This window comes from Entelurus aequoreus, linkage group LG12 (assembly GCF_033978785.1).
Source record: "Entelurus aequoreus isolate RoL-2023_Sb linkage group LG12, RoL_Eaeq_v1.1, whole genome shotgun sequence".
NCBI lineage: Eukaryota > Metazoa > Chordata > Actinopteri > Syngnathiformes > Syngnathidae > Entelurus > Entelurus aequoreus.
The window spans coordinates 10,718,307-10,732,482 of NC_084742.1; the positions used below are offsets into that span (position 1 = coordinate 10,718,307).

The 14,176-nt window shown below is 43.7% G+C and overlaps 3 protein-coding genes across 4 annotated transcripts; 2 read left to right on the top strand and 1 right to left on the bottom strand.

The window, feature by feature from the left end:
* The first annotated feature begins 66 nt into the window (after positions 1-66).
* On the top strand, positions 67-12,864 carry dennd6b (DENN/MADD domain containing 6B). Of its 2 annotated transcripts, XR_009827947.1 has the most exons (23): positions 67-90; positions 1,113-1,322; positions 1,655-1,693; positions 1,771-1,813; positions 2,753-2,862; positions 2,945-3,025; positions 5,203-5,308; positions 5,392-5,471; positions 5,548-5,607; positions 5,777-5,832; positions 5,902-6,024; positions 6,096-6,191; positions 6,263-6,357; positions 6,428-6,499; positions 7,697-7,761; positions 7,833-7,922; positions 7,987-8,040; positions 8,106-8,215; positions 8,279-8,381; positions 8,452-8,526; positions 8,608-8,748; positions 12,637-12,717; positions 12,798-12,864. XR_009827947.1 is itself a non-coding variant. In XM_062064676.1 (22 exons), the coding sequence occupies exons 2-21, from the start codon at positions 1,188-1,190 to the stop codon at positions 8,728-8,730; spliced, it is 1,716 nt and encodes a 571-aa protein (XP_061920660.1). In that variant the 5' UTR covers positions 67-90; positions 1,113-1,187; the 3' UTR covers positions 8,731-8,748; positions 9,155-9,662. The 2 variants fall into 2 exon arrangements, 1 of the variants encoding a protein (XP_061920660.1); XM_062064676.1 differs by lacking the exons at positions 12,637-12,717; positions 12,798-12,864 and adding an exon at positions 9,155-9,662.
* Positions 8,937-11,974, bottom strand: gcc1 (GRIP and coiled-coil domain containing 1). Its single transcript, XM_062064675.1, has 3 exons — positions 11,793-11,974; positions 10,481-11,521; positions 8,937-10,375 (listed from the first exon to the last, which is right to left on the bottom strand). The coding sequence occupies exons 2-3, from the start codon at positions 11,441-11,443 to the stop codon at positions 9,110-9,112; spliced, it is 2,229 nt and encodes a 742-aa protein (XP_061920659.1). The 5' UTR covers positions 11,444-11,521; positions 11,793-11,974; the 3' UTR covers positions 8,937-9,109.
* LOC133661470 (ADP-ribosylation factor 4) lies at positions 12,165-13,754 on the top strand. Its single transcript, XM_062064677.1, has 6 exons — positions 12,165-12,370; positions 12,637-12,717; positions 12,798-12,907; positions 12,976-13,047; positions 13,114-13,239; positions 13,306-13,754. Exons 1-6 carry the CDS (start codon positions 12,304-12,306, stop codon positions 13,390-13,392), a joined length of 543 nt encoding a protein of 180 aa, XP_061920661.1. The 5' UTR covers positions 12,165-12,303; the 3' UTR covers positions 13,393-13,754.
* The last annotated feature ends 422 nt before the right edge of the window (positions 13,755-14,176 follow it).

The following is a 14,176-nucleotide window of genomic DNA, read 5'->3' on the forward strand; positions in this document are numbered from 1 at the left end:
ATAAAAGTCCCACCATGTAGAAGAAAGCGACCGTTCGTTTCGCTTTTACTTGCGGGGGGACTCCGAGAGGGTCGAGCGGTAGTAAAATGGGTGGGTGGATAAACACGCCCGTGTCTAGGCTTAGGAATGTAGAAGATATATTTTGCCAGTAAAGGGTCATTTAGTGTTATTATGTTGTACATGTCAACACATGCATGTCAAAATATGGAATACATAGAAAATAAATAAATTCCATCTACACATAAAACTTGTCTAAATAAAGGAATGTGAACATTTATTAGACCAGGGATGCCCAAATTCCGGGCAGGCCCGCAGACCTGGTTTTATAGGCCTGCAGCTGTTGTCGGAAAAAAACAACAACCGTAAAATGCAAGGAAAAAAATAGAAAACAATTCGAATGTAATGAGAAAAAGATGACATTTTCAACCTAATAATTAATAATAATATACTTAGTCACCTCACATTTAACGCAGAGTGTTGTCTTTAAACATATCTGTTTTTAGCATTTTATAAAAATAACAGCATATCAAAATTGACCCCATGTACTTTGACTTTTCAGTTTGCGCCCTTGGTGGAAAAACTTTAGACACACCTAAGATTTAAAAAAAAATGCTCTTGAAATAAAAATAATATACAAATACACGAAATGTTTAGTTAGTAGTTAATTACAAATAGAAATATTACGAGCTTGTGGATGAATTAATTTTAAAAAAATTACAACAACAATAATTAACACGGTTAAATGTGTAATTGAACATTAATATTTTCGTACAGGCGGAATTTTTGACACACTAAGTTATGCAGTTACACAGTTGTATTATTATTACAGGGGAAAATGAACAGCAAAAATGATGTAATGTAATGAGAAAAAGCTGAAATGTTCTATCTAATAATATACGTAATCAGAGCTGGCACAAAGTTTTGTTTTAAAATATATATAATGTCTGAATTTTAGCTTCTTCTTTTTTAAATTAAAAATGGTGCCTGCATACTTTTAGTTTTTAGTATGCAATGTATGAAAACGTTTGGACACTTCTGTTATAGATCATTTTATTACACTCAAATGTGCTAACCGTAACCTTTTGTTGCACTGTCATTGTGTTTGCGTGCAGTGTCCAGCAGGGGGCGGCACTTATCACCAGCACTATTGCGTCGGCAATGGAGGAGGAGGTCTGAACTCGGTCGTCATGAACACGTTTGACGGCTGCGGTTCGTCGCGGGAGGACCGGGCGGAGACTCGTCGTCCTTGGGCCCGCTTCTCTTCGTGGCTCGAATGCGTGTGTGTGGTGACCTTTGACCTGGAGCTCGGACAAGCCATCGAGGTGTGCTTTGTTAGCTTAGCACAGTTAGCATTGTCATTAGTGTCGTGTTGCTAGCTGTGTGTTACGTTAACGTGTCGTGTGTTTTACTGTACTCACAAGTAACAACATGAATGATTGGGTGTTATGTCAACAACATGTTGTGTGTAGATGTGTGTTACACTGTACTCACAAGTGACAACATGAATGATTGGGTGTTATGTCAACAACATGATGTGTTTTATGTCCTAATTGCAGCAGGCAGGTGGTTTTAATTAAACACAGCATCTTCAATTCGTCACACAAACGTGTATATTTGTCAATGGAGTAAATACAGAGTGTTTTTCTATTTCCAGCTGGTTTATCCTCGGCATGTGAAGCTAACTGAGAAGGAGGTAATTGTCAATAAAGTTATGATTAATTTCACAACATTGATATGTTGGTTACAGCTTTTCCTGTCGTTTCTTTCCAGAAAACCAGCCTTTGCTACCTTGCGTTTCCGGACTCCTACTCAGGTAAATGTCAAATAATTCCTACACCGTGCGTTTCCCACCTAGGCTTTCAATGATTACCTCTCAAAATACCATAATTGATGTCACCACATGACTATACTATACAGGAACACATTTACACTCTGCACTGAATCACATCAACGGTATACAAAACGGGTTATTTTATGGCGCATTTAAAAAATAATTAAAATGCATCAGCAATTAAAACGTATACCGTTAATTTCCCTGCTTGGCTTATGCAACTTCCAGTCAATGAAGTTTGATTCAAAGTACACGCTTCTCAAAGATATATTAACTGCCCTGACCACATGACGGCGACAAATATACATGTAACAATGTTAATTAAATGACAAGCGTGACACACTTTAACAACAAGAGTTTACAACTTTTAGTTGTAACAGAACAGCAACTGTCAACGACTTGCAATCTGATTGGCTATCGGAACTGTCTCTCAACTCTATGTGTTCTCAAATTCATCTGCTAACGGTCCCGATGAGTATCCAATCACAGGAAACGTAAATGTCACGTTCAACGTGAGGCCATCAACAAGGCCTTACTGACAATAACTCGTGATCTGATTGGCTATCGGAACTGTCTATCAACTGTATGTCTCGGTTCGCTTACAGTGCACGGACGTCTGCATTGCTGATTTTGAAGGCGTCAGGCAGATTTGGTACAGCATTGCAACATAAGCTAGCTGAATTCTGATTGGATACAAAACAAAACAACAGCACTGGAAGGAGCATAATATGACATGAAGAGAATATGAATAATTTTAGATATTTAGGGAAAGTAAATTTAAAAATAATTTTATCTTTGATTATGATCATGAGTTCTGGTTATGTTAGGCCAGCAGAGAAGGCCTTGCTGGCCCTGACGGCACACCACTGTTCATACACCATTTGACGCAACTTTTGTCATTTCTCTTAATTTTTTCGTCAGGATGTATTGGGGACACGCAGTTCAGCTTCCGGATGCGCCAGTCGGTCGGTCGCAGACATTCCAGGCTCAGAGACGTCATCTACAACAGAGATGCTCCCGCCACGCTTCAGGTAGCCAATCAGAATGCAACATAAAGTAAAAGGACACAGACCGGTCCAACCAGAAGGTCTGTTTGTCTTCATGTGTCCTCAGAGCGAAACGTCCCATTTTTATGGCTACGTGTATTTCAGACAAGTCAAAGATGCGTCCGTGAAACGAGGATACTTCCAGAAGGTGATGGCACACTCAAAGGCAGCATGACATTGATAAATGCTAGGGGTGTCCCGATCCAATATTGATATTGTTTCGATATCAGCAAAAAAAATAAAATAATTGTTTACTTGTCCTCCAATAAGCACACATGATTGGTCTTTTCTTTTAGTCAAGTCCTTTACAAAAGATAAACACCGTAGACTATAGACTACTAGAAGCTAGCAGCTACACAACAGCTAAGCATACAGTAACACACTAGCTAAACATACACAATAAGTGCCTTTAATTGAATAATATTGCAATCTTAAACAGCACATTTATCAATATAAACAAGTTTTGAACATTTATAGTTGCATATTACTTGCAGATATAAAATCTCCAAGGCAGAAGCGTATTAAAAGTATCCAGTAACAAATTTGTCCGTATCATTCAATTTACTGCATCATGAGTGAATTATTGTGCCCACTAGGGTTTTTGCAAAACAAACAAAAAAACAATTACCACTCCACTTACAGCATAAGTGCATAAGAGATAAATAAGTTATTGTTTTTCAAACCTACCATTGTTCTCTGCTTGACTTTATCTAACCTTTTCTAACATTCCACATGACAAAATAATACAATTGTATGTGATTCCTGCTGATATTGGATTGGATCAACTTCGGTATCAGCCAACAAACACTCATGGCTACTATATAGGTATTTTATCAGTGGAAAGAATTGTATTGGGACACCCCTAATAAATATCACCAAATATATGATATTTATTGTTAAAGAGGAACTGCACTTGTGTGGGAATTTATGTACAATCCTTATGTAAGACAAGAACACATACAGTATGTATTTATTTATTTGTTTATGCACAAACTCTTTGATAAACATAAATAAAAGTCAACAATGGACTCAATAGGAGTCGCTCTATTCTGACTATAAAGCGATCAAAAAAACGTCCAAACATGTACTGTAGTAACAGGCACATTCACAATAACATGTAATATTTACATATGTTGGTCATTTTAAGGATACGGCGGCGCATTCATTTCATAGACTCATCACAACGTTCACTTTTTTCTTCAAAAACAACTTTTACTAATCATGACAGACTTCATGAAAGACAACAAACATAAATAAAATAATCACTCACTGTACAATGTGTGCTCTCAGTAAAATGCTGAATGATGGGATGGATATATATTCCCGTTTAGATGAAGAATTAATCATAATCCTCACAAAGTGTGGGAGGAAAAAGCAAACTGCGTCTTTTTGTCTTTCTCGCCATCTCCGGGTCTAAGTTGAATGTCAAAAATGACCAACTTCTCGGTTTATGACCACTGCCTTCAACTATACAGGTGAAAGGCATGAGTTATAATCTAGAATAGTAGTTCTCTAACTTGGTTCACCAAGTACCACCTCAGAAAACACTTTGTTCCCCAATTACCACCATATTGATGACGTTGTGGCTTGTGCAGCCCTTTGAGACATCTGTGATTAAGGGCTATATAAGTAAACTTTGATTGATTGATAGATTGATTGATATTGACCAACATTAAAATACAGTAGCATAGCAGGCCTACATATTCATTAAAAACAAGGCAGAAGTTTTATTTAACAGGCATATGTACATTTTTGGCCACTGTAACATTACACACAGTTTGAACAGTAACAATGTGTTTGAATATTTTAATAAGTGATTCTTTGCGTAATGCTTATAATAATATCACTAATACTTGGTTAATATTCATGTCACGAGATGTAAATGGAGTATTATTGATGGTTTTTGGATGTTTTTTTAAAGGACTTTAAAGGCCAAATTGAATACTCCCAAAGGTACCATTGCTAGCCACCTAGAACGAGCCGATTATTACAAATTTGAATGCAAAAAACCTTTTTTTTCTTGTCTGGGCATATTTACAAAAAAAGTGCAGTTCGCCTTTTAGTGATCTTGAAATATAACATTTATATATTAATTGTTAAATATATCATAGAATATAAGGTTAAATTTGATGAAATATGTCATTTATTGTTTATGATCGTGAAATATAATATTTATTGTAAGATATAATATGTGGTTAATTATGATGAAATGTAGGAAATTTATTGTTAACGATTATGCAATATAGCATTGTCAAATGTATGGTTGAATATGATGAAATGTATAGTTATTGTTAGAGCCATTAAAACAAATGACGTGTCTTGTAGTCGCTGGTTCTCGTGTCCAGGCTGCCGTTCGTTCAGCTTTTTTACTCCATGCTTCACATCATCGCACCCGAGTTCTTCGACAAGTCCGAGCCGTGGCTGGAAACAGGTCATGTGATCTTCGTGTCATGTTTAGTGTGTACCTTCGTCATGTAATCATCTTTAACCATCTTTTTTCCCTCTTCCACGCAGTGTGTAATGAGATCGACCAATGGCCTTTCCTCGCTGCTGGGCTCACTTTTAACCTCCCTCTAGTGGGTGTGGTCTTACAGGTGAGGGCAACGTGTCGACCATTTTCTCCTGTTTTGCCTGAGGTGTCCATCGGTTAGTTTGTTTGTTTTTCTTCAGGTCACAATTCCGTCCCAGAATGACAAACCAGGAAGTCCAGTGAAAGTGGCGGCAAAGGAGGTAAGCCAGTCGCTTCACTCCTTTAAGGTAGGGAGGAGTGAGTTAGGAGGCGGAGCTTCACCTAATTCCTGCCGTGTTTCCTCCATATGATCTCAGACGCATTAAACTGCTAGTGTTGAAACAAAGATGGCGGACAGACTGTGTCAATGATGTGTTTTCATATCCTTAGAATGTCGTACCCACACCGACTCTGCTGCCTTCTGTACACGAGCTGGACCTCTTCAAGTCAGTTCCCGTTCCCGGTCCAGGTTCCCTGCCCATGTGTTTTCACCTAATGACCTCTGACCTGTCCAGGTGTTTCCAGTCAGTTCTGATCCATCTGCAGATGCTCTGGGAGCTCACACTACTCGGCGAGCCCGTGGTTGTCATGGCACCATCTCCCACGGTTTCCTCAGAAACAGTCTTAGCACTCATCAGGTACCTAACAGAACTTGAACGCACCGACCAATCAGAGGGCGCATTGATGACACCTGTGTGTGTGTCCTCAGCTCCATTAGTCCTCTCAAGTTCTGCTGTGATTTCCGTCCGTATTTCACCATCCATGATTGCGAGTTTCGAGAATTTACGACCAGGACGCAAGCACCGTGAGTTACGCACACCTGAGGCGGCGACCTCATCACCTGACTTCCTTCACACCGACTATTGGATCCTTCAGGCCCAGCGTGATCCTGGGCGTGACCAACCCGTTCTTCATCAAGACCTTCCACAGCTGGCCTCACGTCCTGCGACTAGGAGAGACCAAGATGTCGGGTGAGTCTGCGTCTCGACGTCTTCTTCGCATCTCAGCGATCAGATCCGAGGTCCTGTCCTGTCCTCTCAGAGCAAGCAAGCATCCCCAAGCAGCTGAAATTAAAGAAAGTCTCCAAACTGAAGACGCTGGACACCAAACCAGGTGAGGCACCGCATGGGTATGTTTTTTTGCGTGTCCTCTTGAACGCCATCTTGCTCGCTTTATGCACTCTTTGTCGGGGTTGAGCCTCCTATGTGCAGTTCTCTGCTGAAACATTGACTATCGACATCTGGATCGATCACCCACTCCCTACTTTACATTAAAGCTTCTGTGGTTAGCTTCTTCTGTCATGCTGCTCTGTGTCTGTCTGTCTGTGTGTGTGTGCGTGTGTGTGTGTGTGTGTGTGTGTGTGTGTGTGTGTGTTGTATTTCTACCCTTCTTGAGACATCAACAAGGGAAAGTACCTTCCATATGAGGACCGGTGAACAAGTTAGGACCGAAATCATGGTTCCAATACGGAAAACCGTTGCATCTAATGAGAATGTCTCATTTTCACCCCTGGTGGTGAAATCTATCAAAATTAGGGTGGGTCCCAAAAAGGAGGGATTTTTCAAATTGACTGTGTGTCGGTTTTAAAAGTGCTCCCCCTCTGGTTGACATATGAAATAACAAGTGTGTGTAAAAATGTGAAGTGCTCCCCCTCTGGTCAACATATGTAATAAGTGTGTGTAAGACATTGAAATGCGCCCCCTTTGGTCAAAATTAATAGAAATAAATAAATAAATGTATATAGAGACATACTTTAATAACTTGAAGCAAATAATGAAGATTTTTAAAAAATTACAAAATGTTTTTAAATTAAAAGCTTACCTTTTTTGTATTTTCATAGTATGTATATATTATTAATGTTGTAAATACAAATCTTTATAGATCTAGAAAGGGTGGTCCTAAAGAGGTAGGCATTTTTCAGAGGTCTCAAGAAGGTAACACATACAAGAATGTGTGTATGTGCGTCAGTAGCATGCTTAGCTATTCTTTGGAAGAAACATTGTTTATTTTTCCACCATGGTGGAAGGATTAGTATTTTACAAGCAGTTTTTGAAAATTTCTCTAAAATCGGTGCTGCAACTAATCAATGTATCACGGTCACTTCAATTACAAATAATCTAAAATCACAGAATGCGTTTGCGAAGCCGTATACGCACTAGAAATAATGTAGTGGAAGCCGACCAATCACAGCCTTTACGTTCGCTGCAATGGAAGGTCATATTCTTTTTGGATGTGCATGTACCGCTCCACATGTGGAGGGAAGAGGAGCGGGCGGGCGGGCATCACTCAAAATTACGCATTTGTGTACAGGAATCTTCACAGTCTACAAAAGCTTCCTGCTCAAAGACAAGATCCTCATTAAACGGCTGTTGAAGGTAACGGCGCCACAGTGGGATGGCAAAATCTCAACAGGAAGTGTGAAGGTGTGAGACGAGTGTCTCCACAGGGCATCCAGAGGCGGCGGCCATCCGAGGTGCAGAGCGCCATCTTGAGGAGACACTTTTTAGAGCTAACACAGAGCTTCATCATCCCACTGGTAAGAAGCTGATACCGGGAACACGCCCACCAGCCGCAGTAACCATGTCCATCTTGTCTGTCAGGAGCGCTACATGGCCAGTCTGATGCCGCTGCAGAGGTCGGTGACACCCTGGAAGGTAAACCACGCCTCTGACATCATCAGCACCACACGGGGACCACGCTGATTTATGTCTCTGTTCAGACGCCCCCGCAGGTTCGTCCTTTCAGTCAGGACGACTTCATGTCTATGCTGGAGCACAGTGGCCCTCAGCTAACCTCAGCACTTCGAGGTGATTGGACTGGACTGTACAGGTGAGCTAGTTACGCTAAAAGTCTGCACGACAGTTTCACATGCCTAATTCATGGCGTCAACAGGAAGTTCTTCAAATCTCCAAACTTTGACGGATGGTACCGCCACCGCCACAGAGAGATGACACGCAAACTGGAGAGTCTCCACCTGGAGGTTATCTGTGCGGCTGTGAGTGGTTGTCATAGCAACTTCCCATCTCTTTCCAATCATAGCAACTCACTTGTGACTTGTGGGTCAGGACCCGCTGGGATGGACTCAAGACAAGTCAGAAGTGGAGATTGTCGACCTGGTTCTGAAGCTCCGAGAGAAACTGGTAAGTTCCATTTTGAACAGACTTTCAAAGTCAAAGTTCTGAATTTTTACACGCCAAGTTAAATGTTATCGTGATTTTCAGATTAAAGCCCGAAGTCAGCAGCTGCAGGTAAAAGACGACATTTTGAACAAATTGGACTTGTTGATCACGTCCACCATGAGCTCCCTGCCTAAAGAGCTGCAAGATGTCCTCAAAGCACAGTAACACACTCAGCAAGACCATGTAAGTTGTGTGGGCGTCATGTGACACACTGATTGGAACGTGTAAGTTCAATAAACGTTTACATTAATTTGTTTGCAAGCTGCTTCTGTTGTGGTTTGACATTAATTTTATATCTCAACTCATATATTCCCCTTTTAGTAAATGCCCAAGTCAAGTTTAAAAGCCATGCGAGAAAATTATTACACATCATAAAACATTCAATCTTCATCTTTGAGACATAAAGATTTATTGGAATGTTTGGTAGCTCTTAAAACATTTAATTTAAACACAATATACACTTCACTTTTGACAAGAAGTGGAATTGCATCTCCGGTGCTTCGGTCAGCTTTACAGCTAGTCAACTTCTATGTTTGTGATGATGTCATCTCTTGTTGCTGCTCCACCACGACGCCCCCTGCTGCTTCAGGACAGAATGTTTTTCCTGTGCACTGAAATGAAGGATGCTGAGGATGGCGTTGAGCGTCTGCTGCCTCCCGCTGGTGTCCTGCAGGGTCAGGAACTTAAAGATGACGTTCTTCAGGTACTCCATGTTGGAACCCTCACGCTTCTGGTCACGGACCAATTTGTCCAGCTGTGCTCGGAGCTTGTGACTCTCCTCGTCGTGGCGTTCGGCGTTGGCCAGAATTTTGGCGTGCAACTGGTGGATGTCCTCCTCCAGCTGGCGCTTCTGCCGCCTAAGGGAGCCAGCCTCCACTTCCTTTCTGGCAAACTGCTCAGCATAGAGCAGCAGCGTGGGCTCAGTGGGCATGGCGCGCCACAGTGCATGGCCGATAGTGTCCGTCTCGCCCTCCTCTCCATAACCGTTCTCCTCAAACTTGCTGGCGACGCCTGTACTTTGTACGAGGGAGGCGTGGGTCAGCGCCGCGGCTTTTAAACGCTCCAACTCCTGGTCTTTTTCGCCCAGCAGCGCCATCGTCCTCTCCCTCTGTTTGTGTAGCTCAGCCTCCAGACTGAGCAGCGAATCACGGTACACCGTCTCGTTACGTTCCACTTCCTGTCTGTAGCCATGCAGCAGCGCCGCCACATGCTGCTGGTGTTGGTCTAGTTGTTGGCGGTGTGCGGCGGCAGCCTTGTCGCTCTCAATGCGCAGGTTTATGTACTTCTCCCTCAGGTCCACCAGCTGCTCGCGGACTTCCTCCAGCTCTCGGGCCTGGCAGCCATCTTTGGCGTTTTTGCTCTTGGACGTCACATGTGCTCTGTTCTTGTAACGCTCAAACTCATCCTTCAGCTGCCGAAGCTCTTGCTGGTACACGGCGGCGTCTTCGCCAGGTTCCACCTCGCCGTCAGTCTTGTTCTTGAGCGTCTGGTGTGGATTCCTTTGAGCCGCCAGCAGTAACTTCTTCACCCTCTCCAGTTTCTCTTTCAGTGCTGTCACATCCAGCTGGGAGTCGTCCAGGCTGGAGTCGTACACTGACCTACTGGAGGCAGCGATGGCGAGCGTTTTGTTCTCTGTGTCCAGCTGCACAATCCGTTCTCGAAGCTTCTGGGCCGCCTGCTGGTCTCGCTGGCGTGCCTTCTCACAAGAACCAAGAAGATCCGACAGCTCCGACACGCGCTGCTCCAGACCGGCCATCCGCAGCTCTGCGCCGTGGGCACGCTCACGAGTGCGCTCCTCCTCTTGACTTGCCTGTACGTATACACACACAGCTAACGTGTAAAACAGATGATCACATGTCTACATCCACGTTTACACCAGGATCTAAAACCTAAACCAGTTTCAATTTGGACTCACCTTGTGGGTGTCATGGTGTATCTGGTCCTGGAGACGCTTCTTCAGCTCGCTCAGCTCCTGTTGCAGCTGCTCCAGTCTGGGATCTGGTTTCTCCTGTTCCTCCTTGGCTGCATGCAACTTTTTCCTCAGATCATCGCTCTCCTCTCTCATCTGTTTCAGGTGGACCTCAAATTCAGACCCGCGGTCCATAGCATGCGAGGCCGCGTTGGCCTCGTGGAGGCGGAGCTCAGTGTCTTGTCGCAGGTCTCGCTCCTGCTGCAGGATCTTCTGTAGTTCCTGCAGCTGCTGCAACTGGTCGCTTTGCTCTTGCTCTCGCTCGTGCTGCTGCATTATCACACGAACACGGCTCTCCGCCAACTGCTGCTGGAGGCCACGGAGCTCCGCCTCCTGCTGCGTTGTAACAGCAGTAAGGCGGTCCTGAAGTTCGTCCACCTCCTGCTTCAGTTGGCGTTTGTCAGCCTGAAAGCTGGCCTCCATGCGCGACTTCTCCTGTGTCACTGTGGTTAAGGCACTGGTGAGTGTGCTCAACTGGTTCTTGAGCTGGATGACTCGGCGGTCCACCTCCCCATTGTCAGTGGGTGTGGCCTGGTGCTGATCCACCACCAAGCTGCCACTGTCAACAGACTGTGCTTCTGACCTGGTCAGAACTCCTAATTCTGCCACGTCTTCCTCTAGCACTTCTTTACCGGGCTCTGGAGTGTCACCGGATACGTATTTACAATCCTCCTCTAAGACCAAGGCCCCGTCCAAAGACTCCTGGTTCTGATTAACATCTTGGGACACGCTCAAGACCTTCAGACTGGCCTCAAGGGCGTCCTTTTCCTTCAACAGACTCTTGTATGCACAGACAACATCCTTGAAGCGGGTTTGGTACTGAACCAGCTGCTTCTTCTGACTCTCAATAACTTCCAGAAGCTCTTTCCGGCTGGGACCGCCCCCAAAACTCATCCCAAACTTTTCCATAACTTTCGTGTTCTTGGATCAGACTGGAGCCAGCATGCCTCAACTATGTGAGAGCTTCCATGGGAAGTGGACTTCAAACTGTGGAAGGATATATTGAAACGTTATTTTCTCAAACTTATAGCAAGGGTCATTGATCAAAAACACACAAAGCTAAGGTCCAACTATCATCAAATGCCCCACTATGTAATTAATGGTGATGATCAGTTATGTCACTGTAGCGTTGTTGAAAACATAAAGAAACATGTAGTGAAAACACATGCAAATCATGTATCTATACTACATACTTCCTCTGGAGTTGAACATTTACAATCACCACCAGCAATGATACCTCGGTTAACCCAGTTCTTACCTTCAGAATGGCAATTCCATTTTAACGTCCACTCAACTTCCCGGAATTGAGTTATTTAACCGTAAAAACAACTCCCTGATATTTGGAAGCGTCGCCGAACCAATGGTCGCCATGTTGGTTTAAACCGGAAGTGAAGTAGATGGCGCTGTCGATGCATTCACGTTTTCAGGACGTTAATATGCGTCAAAGAATGTTTGTTTGCTAAGTGACACAAGAACAATAATAATATGAATAAACTTAAGTTCTAAATAATTATTTAATAAATTATATGCACAATGTCATTATTAACATACAAATGTATTCTTTTTTTGGTGAAGTACTCGAATCTCCGATGTTTTCGAGGGTAGTTGAACGTACAAGTTGTCCCACCGCTCCGTGACGTCATTTGTTCCGCGTTGGCCTGGACGTGGCACAGAGTGAGCTGCGCCCATTCCGCTGCTGATCTTCGCTCATCTCCCGGGACTCCACTTCTTTTCCTCTGCTGCTGTCAAACCGGGAAGCTTTAGTCGAAATGGGTCTGACGATGTCCACGTTGTTTGCGAAGTTCTTCGGAAAGAAGCAGATGCGGATACTGATGGGTGAGCGCGAGGCTAGGCTAACTAATGAGCTGCTAAGCTAACCATCTGCTAACGTATCGAACCCGGCAGTTGAGCATTGTCGTCACCAAATAAAACATTAAATTGTTTTTTTTTGTTTTTTTAAATAAGCGGTGGTTGACACAGCTAACGACTGCAGATTAGTTTGCTGTCAGAATCCATTCACTGGATGATGTTTCAGTTGTTTCCTTGTTGAAGTGTTGCGCAACGACGCATTCATTGTTTTGTTGTTGTTGTTGTTGTGACAGTTGGCCTGGATGCAGCTGGCAAAACAACCATTTTGTACAAACTCAAGCTTGGGGAGATTGTCACCACCATCCCGACCATCGGTAAGGACGCGACGTCATCCCGTCTGTGAAATTCAGCGGCCCCTTAAAAACAACAACGTTTTTTCAATGCGTGTGCGAAGGTTTCAACGTGGAGACGGTGGAGTACAGGAACATCTGCTTCACAGTTTGGGATGTCGGCGGTCAGGATAAGATCCGACCTCTTTGGAGACACTATTTCCAGAACACGCAGGTAACGCAACCAGCACACAAACTGCAAAAAAAATGATAACAAGACCGATGTGTACTCTTTACCTCCAGGGTCTGATCTTTGTGGTGGACAGTAACGACAGGGAGCGTGTTGCTGAGTCGGCAGATGAACTCTCGAAGATGGTTTGTGACACGCCTGTTCGGTAATTAGAAACCAGTGACGTCATCATCTGTTGATTGCGTCTACAGATCCAGGAGGACGAGCTGAGGGATGCCGTGCTTCTGGTATTCGCCAACAAACAGGACCTTCCCAACGCGCTCGCCATCAGCGAACTCACAGACAAGCTGGGTCTCAACAACCTGCGCAGCCGGACCGTATGTATCGCTGAGTCATCAGTACCTCTGACTCGCTAACAGTGCTAACCCCTCCTTTCTGCTCAGTGGCACATGCAGCCCACCTGTGCCACTCAGGGCACGGGTCTGTACGAGGGCCTCGACTGGCTGTCCAACGAGCTGGCGAAGAGCTAGACCACCGGACGCGAGACAGGAAGCGGCGGCACAGATGTCGGCGCGACGTCATCATGTACAGACGAGGAGGCGGAGCATCTCACAGGACTGATCCTTTCCTCTTTTTCTAAATTATAAACGTGTCAGTCGGAGGCGGTGTCACGGACTCCCTTGAGCCTCGTGTTCAGTTCTTGTTTTATTTTAACGCATGTTTTTACTCCGGATCATGTGACTGGGTGTTAAAGGAAAAGGGATGGGGCTTAAGCCAGGTGACTGTGCAGGTAGCAAGTCTTGCAGCTGGTCATGTGAGGACCCTGAAAGTCTTGTTGTCAATCTATGTGGAAAAGCAGCAGGTGATGCAATAAAGGTGTTTTTCTTCAATATATCTGTGTATTCTTTCAGGGCATCATCTTTTTTTTTAATGTTGGAAAAAGGGTGGGTCATGTGACTATATCCATCCATCCAATTTTGTACCGCTTTGTAACATTTTCTTGGGTCGTCAGCAACAGAATTGGGAATTTGAGGAGCAGTGTGTGTGTGCATTAGGCATGGGTTCTGTTCCCGTTTAAACAAATACGGTAACAATTTTTGATGTGTTTGTGTGTTATTAAATATTAATTGTTTAATAATCGAAGTATATTTTTATGTAATATAAATAAATTAGCTGAATAACTATGCTGTCCAGTTCTACCTTGTTTTCCGATAACATTTAAGTCATTTGCACTTCCAAGACAGTAGATTGCCGTACCATATGAGCTATCTTTAGGTATGTTGTCTAAGAAGTAGCTTTTTCCGTAAAGATAAA